This window comes from Oreochromis niloticus, unplaced genomic scaffold (genome assembly GCF_001858045.2).
Source record: "Oreochromis niloticus isolate F11D_XX unplaced genomic scaffold, O_niloticus_UMD_NMBU tig00002877_pilon, whole genome shotgun sequence".
Lineage (NCBI taxonomy): Eukaryota > Metazoa > Chordata > Actinopteri > Cichliformes > Cichlidae > Oreochromis > Oreochromis niloticus.
Window position 1 is genome coordinate 5,359 of NW_020327732.1, and position 5,603 is coordinate 10,961.

Genomic DNA, 5,603 nt, shown 5'->3' on the forward strand with positions numbered 1-5,603 from the left:
GGAGTCACCCCCACCAAAAAATAAGACCAGTCATACCGTGGCAGGGAGAAACACCTCTGAGAAAAATAAGTCATATGACATTAGCTGCAGCTCAATGTTAAAGACAGACTGACATAATGTGGTGAGGAAAAGTTACTGAGAAGGATACAGATTGAAACTGATTGCAAAAAGGCTTGAGGAAGACTTGAAGATGTCAGGAGAGACAAGACAAAGCCTCGAATAAAAGCCTGAGGGCCATCAGAGGCAAGGAGAGTTAAACCAGAAGTGGTGATAATCCTCACAAGGCCATCAGAAGGACAGATCTATTACAGAGACTGGAAACTGGTGGAGGTCAAATAACAAAGTGTTTGTGAATAAGAGCAGAAATGTGAATCAAGATGAAAAAGACTTTGAGGTTTACAAAAAGGTTTGACAGCTGTTGAATGCCAGGAGAGAAACATTTGGACTTTTAACTGTTTCTTAAAGTGTTACAGGATGAACTTCTCTTATAGCTGTTCATGCTTTAGCAAAGTAATTAAGTAAAAGATAAACAACTAAATGACAGAGAAGTTCTCTTTATTTACTATCTACTATAAAAAAATGACAATGGGTCCACAGTAAGAAAAAGTATCTGATGACCCATCATAGAGGAAGGAGATCCTAGCAGTGACAGGAGTTTGAACACGATCCCAAAAAGTGAATAAGATCAATCTTACCGTTTCAATGAAGTCTGACTGTATAGAATATAAAACACATGAATGATTAACGGCAATATTTCCAGAGACACAGAACATATGCATAACACCAACTGAACTGAATGACGGTGAGACGAGGGAACTGAAGCAAGTGTCCAGAAGCAAAACAGAACAGAGGACAAGGCTTGAGGGTGGATACACATGGATACAGGAGTATGATGGAATTGAATCGGATACATAATCTGCTGCTTATCAGCATTACAAACAAACAAAGCAAACTTTGTGAGCTATAATGACTAAAAGTCCCTTTTATGTTGCATTTTGAATAGAAAAGGACATAAAATTCAAGATGCTGAGCAATGAGGACACATTTTATTCCAAAAACAACTCTTATACAATTCAACTCAAGAGGAAAAGTGGCATTATTGAATAATCCCAAGAAAATGTGCAGACATTGTGAAGTAATGTATGAGATCGAGAGAATACCTATGAGCTGTATTAAGGATTTTACGTTTGAGTGAAAATAGCCTGCATTATCAAGCAGAGAATGATTAAGAAGAGAATCAGCCAACAGGTGAAGAACAGAGGGGACATTTATTTAGCAGAGACCCTCAAAGACCCCGTGGGCCCAGTTTGAACACCACATTTAAACAAAAGATAGAAAAATGGGGAGACCTTCCCTTGGAAATGTGCTTTTTCCAAACAGCAAGTCTACTTACAGAAGATAGACAGTTACAAGCTGCTCATCAGAATCAGTATCGAAAATACATATTAACCATTCATCAAGTATTTTAACCAGTCATTTCTTCAGCTGTTACTAACAATAATTTTACTGAGTTTGCTGTGTCCCATTCAGTTGTGTTTGCAGTAGCATCCCACTGACAGTCCGACAAGGACCAGAGCTCCCAGTATCATCCCAGCTATTATATATGGGATGGAGTTGACTGTAGAATTGGGTTGAGGTGGGGTCGGGGGTTGGGTAAAGAAAGGAAAGGAGAATCATTTATACCAGGCAAACTAAAAACACCAAAACACTCACAATGAACTTAATTTGTGAAGTAATATTGTGATTGAACTTCAGTGACTCGTTTTCCAGGAAGTATCTGACAACACTCACCTTGTACATCAATGTTAAACTCCTTGGTGACAGTCCCTACTGTGTTGCTCACAGTGCAGATATACTGTCCTTCATGCTCAAAGCCGACAGATTTAATAGTGAGAACGCTGCCACTGTAGGAAGGACTATTTGTTGGAAGTGTCCAGGTGTATGAGGGGCTGGGGTTTCCCACAGAGGAGCAGTTCAGGTGTAGAGTGTCTCCTTCTGTGATTGTGATCACATCTGGATTTGGTGGCTCCTTTAGCTCAGGCCCATCTGGGTGATTATTGATAGAGATTAAAAATACGAAGCAAAATTTCAGCAAAATCAAAATAATTTATAAATTAAAACACATTTCTGGTGTAATATACAACAGAAAGTACTGTCGACAGTTCAGCCCACTGTACTTTATTTTCACTTTGTGCTGCTATACTCTGTTGTCAGTTTGTCCACTTCATGATGTTTAACTGCTCTACTTACTTTACAGGTTGATGCTCGCCACACTAAACATCTGACATAAAGTTTAAATTACACGTAGCATGACAGTAAGAGGTCAGTCTGACAGTTCAGAGAAGTAAGAGAATTGTTCAACCCATATGACACTGAAAGGAGACAAATCATGATTAATTCTTCTGGAGTGGCTTTAAATACACTTATTCTTTTATTGCATATTTGTTACTCTGTATTGATTCCACATTTAAACAAATAGTAAAGCCGACCTTTTATCATTTAGGATTTAAACACAATTACTATTATTATTTTTTAATGTTCACAAACAAAGTTTACGTCTATTCTGGCTTTCCACAAACTTCTGAGGGAAACATTTTACTGGTAAACAGCTAAATCCTCCACTATGTTCATCAGCTTGTGTCAGTCAGCAGTTTGTTGATGGTGCTATTTAGAGCCTGTTCATTAACAGTGATGAGCGCTATGAGGAAGAATCAAAACACTATTTCTTTACTGTTTCGATTCTTCCTCAAAGCGCTCACGAGGACACAAAACCAAACCAGTGACATGAATCATGCTCAAAATGTCAAACTCTGAGAAACAGATCAAAGAACGTCTTTATTTCTCTCAGACTCACAGTGAACTATAGCAGGGAGTTTTTCTGATGTCACCACTGGGGGACGCTGTGGTCCAGCTGGTCCAGCTCCAGCTTGGTTTCGCACCAGTACTGGGCTCCATCATGTTCTCTACTGGGAGTGATGTTCAGAGTAAAGGTCTCATTCACTGGTTTCTTCTGTTCACTGTTGGACTGTAGGTGACCCAGTGCTGTGTTTCCTCTGTAGAAGGTCACAGTGAGGCTCTGAACAGGAGCTACGTTCTGTACGCTACACTGCAGGGTGTACTGCTGATTCTCAAACATCATCCCAGTGTGGTTTACAAAGCTGATGGAGACACTTTCTGGAGGCTCTGAGGAGACAGGGAAAGAAAGAGTAACACAGGTAGATGTTAGTCAGTAACCTCTGAGCTCACGAATCCGTCTGTGTATTTACACAAAGAGGTCAAATTTTGTCTGATTGTAAACAGCCTTGAAAGTTAAATGTTGCTACCAGGGGCGTCATAGTGGAGGCAAAAGTGATGCTCAGATAAAGACACCCAAGGAGCCAAAGGAAGGAGGCAGCCGCAGGTCTCTCTCTTAAGGATGTAACACAAGATGAGCTCATGCAGTGGTAATTAAACGTTATTAAAACAGCAAATCGCTTTTATCGGTGTGGTTGGTTTTAAGGTTGATTTAAAAAATTGCATTCGTTTCTAAACAGAGGAGAGTTCAGCTTTTTTCATTATATATATAACACACAAAAACGAAGACGTCATTTTTCATTGTAGAAAATCAGCGCAGTTAGAAGTAAACTGTGTGTCGGAAACATTAATAGATCAGTTCGCCTGCTTGTTTAAAATATTATGAGTAAGCCACAGGACCACAGGCAATAATCTCAGAGTGGGCAAAAAGACGTGACAGAGGCGGATGGAAGTGAAGAGAGCGTGGAAAATAAAGGTTTTCTACCACAGAGAAGAGCTTTTGCGTAAGTGGTGAAAATGGTTTTCGGGCCTATTTCAAACATTAAAGGGGAGAATCGGGCCATGACGTCAGAAACTCTGGAAGCCCGTTCTTTCTGGGCGTTACGTATTTTCAGTCAGCCAATAGGGAACGTTGTTGTGGGCGGGGCCGGTTTCAACAATGAAAGGCAAGAGAACCAGGCCGTGACGTCACAGTCAACTCAAGTCCATAAATAGCAGGTGAACCCCGCACTGGACCAGCACGTTTCTTACTTATAGTCACGAGCGATTCACTGGATGAGATTTTGTTCTGCTACCCTCAGTCATATCTGAATGTCTGATTCATTGTAACACCGTAGCTTAACTGTCAAAACTGAGCGATCACAAACCAAAACCAGAATTAGTGTGCACTCTGCCAAAGAGTACACTGGGCGACCTGCAGGTCGAGGAGGAAGAAATAAAGTCCTGGAAGAGCAGAAAGTGATGAAGGACACAAAAGAAATGCAGGAAAAAGTGGACAAGCAGACAGAAGAATTAGCCGAGGCTAAGACAGAGACAAAAGACACGGCAACCCCAGATTCCTCCTCAAAGTTGTGTGTCGACAAAGTTGAGAAGACCATGGTAGAGGACGCAAAGAAACAAACTGAACAGGACAAAGAAATGTTAGAAGAAGTGCAGTTTGTATTCAAAGATGAGACCAACCAGGCTGAAATATCAGCACTGGAAAAGACACTGAAGCTGCAGAAAAAGGTGCGCGTCAGCTGGGTTATTCAGTTGGTGGTTTTACTGGCCAAAGAAAAAGTCTCCTCCAAATACAAGATCTTCACAGAGCGCCTCACTCCTGACTGCATCAGCCATCGTCTGATTGAGAAAATCTGGCCTGAAGTTGAGGAGAAACACTTGAATTTATCCCACGACAGCATTTTTAATGTGGGCAAGGCCATCCTCAAGGATCTTTGCAAAACACACAAGTGCAAAGAAAACCTTTTGATTTTTAATCTGAGGGAACAGCTTGACAATATTACCGTCTCAATCTTCATCAAACACCTGTTGGCATTACCAGCAAGAGTACTGAGTGTCTCTAAAGACAGGGAAGAATACCAGGAAGTTGTAAAGAATGTGACCAAAGATCTGGTAATGCACGCCATGAGCGAAGGAAATGAGACGATGACAATGAATCCAGTAGCATCAGAGTTTATTGTAGAGAGGCTTTTCCAGAAGATCTGGAACAAAATTTTGTCAAAAAGTACAAAATGTCCTTGGAGAACATTGAACTACTCGCCCTGACAGTATACAATGAACTCCATGACAGGTGGGACTCTCCAATACTCTTAATGTGGTCAAGAAACCCAGAGATGGATGAAGCAATCGTCAGCAGCTTCAAAAAACATGCAAAACTGAGGAGCCAAAATGTCATCGTTAGGGCTTTCTCATGTGCACGCTAAAATCTAACTGACACGTGCATGTGATTATGCAAGAAAACTCTTAAATTGGCTTCAAATATTCATTTCAATTGGGCTTTCTAAATTTAATTTTAAAACCAGAGTGGTTAAAAATAACTACTCTTCTTCTCCCAACTTCCTTCCCTCATCACCAACTGGCCGAGGCAGATGGCCACCCCATCCAGAGCCTGGGTCTGCCGGAGGTTTCTCTCTTTTAAAAGTGAGTTTTTCCTTCCCACTGTCGCCAAGTGCTTGCTCTAGGGGGTTGGAGTCTTTGTGCGTTATTGTAGAACAACCTTACAATATAAAGCACCATGAGGGAAGTGTTGTTGGGATTTGGTGCTGTTTCTTAACTCAAAATGTCCAATTACAACAGGACATTTTGAATTT

General features: G+C 40.9%; 1 protein-coding gene and 1 long non-coding RNA gene across 2 annotated transcripts; both read right to left on the reverse strand.

Moving 5' to 3' along the window:
• Positions 1-1,484: 1,484 nt before the first annotated feature.
• LOC112845075 (carcinoembryonic antigen-related cell adhesion molecule 20-like) lies at positions 1,485-2,958 on the reverse strand. The gene is made up of 4 exons (XM_025904624.1): positions 2,946-2,958; positions 2,855-2,911; positions 1,792-2,046; positions 1,485-1,618 (listed from the first exon to the last, which is right to left on the reverse strand). The coding sequence occupies exons 1-4, from the start codon at positions 2,956-2,958 to the stop codon at positions 1,527-1,529; spliced, it is 417 nt and encodes a 138-aa protein (XP_025760409.1). The 3' UTR covers positions 1,485-1,526.
• A 74-nt stretch (positions 2,959-3,032) lies between these two features.
• LOC112845076 (uncharacterized) lies at positions 3,033-3,511 on the reverse strand. The gene is made up of 2 exons (XR_003217881.1): positions 3,324-3,511; positions 3,033-3,183 (listed from the first exon to the last, which is right to left on the reverse strand). It is a non-coding gene; the product is annotated as an uncharacterized LOC112845076 (long non-coding RNA).
• Positions 3,512-5,603: the final 2,092 nt, after the last annotated feature.

Bases quoted from the DNA above. Each gene is read 5' to 3' on its own strand.
- LOC112845075 (XM_025904624.1), bottom strand. The intron at 2,047-2,854 runs GTGAGTCTGAGA...ATAATCACCCAG, and splicing joins ACTCCCTGCTATAGTTCACT to ATGGGCCTGAGCTAAAGGAG. The intron at 1,619-1,791 runs GTGAGTGTTGTC...CCAATTCTACAG, and splicing joins GTTTAACATTGATGTACAAG to TCAACTCCATCCCATATATA.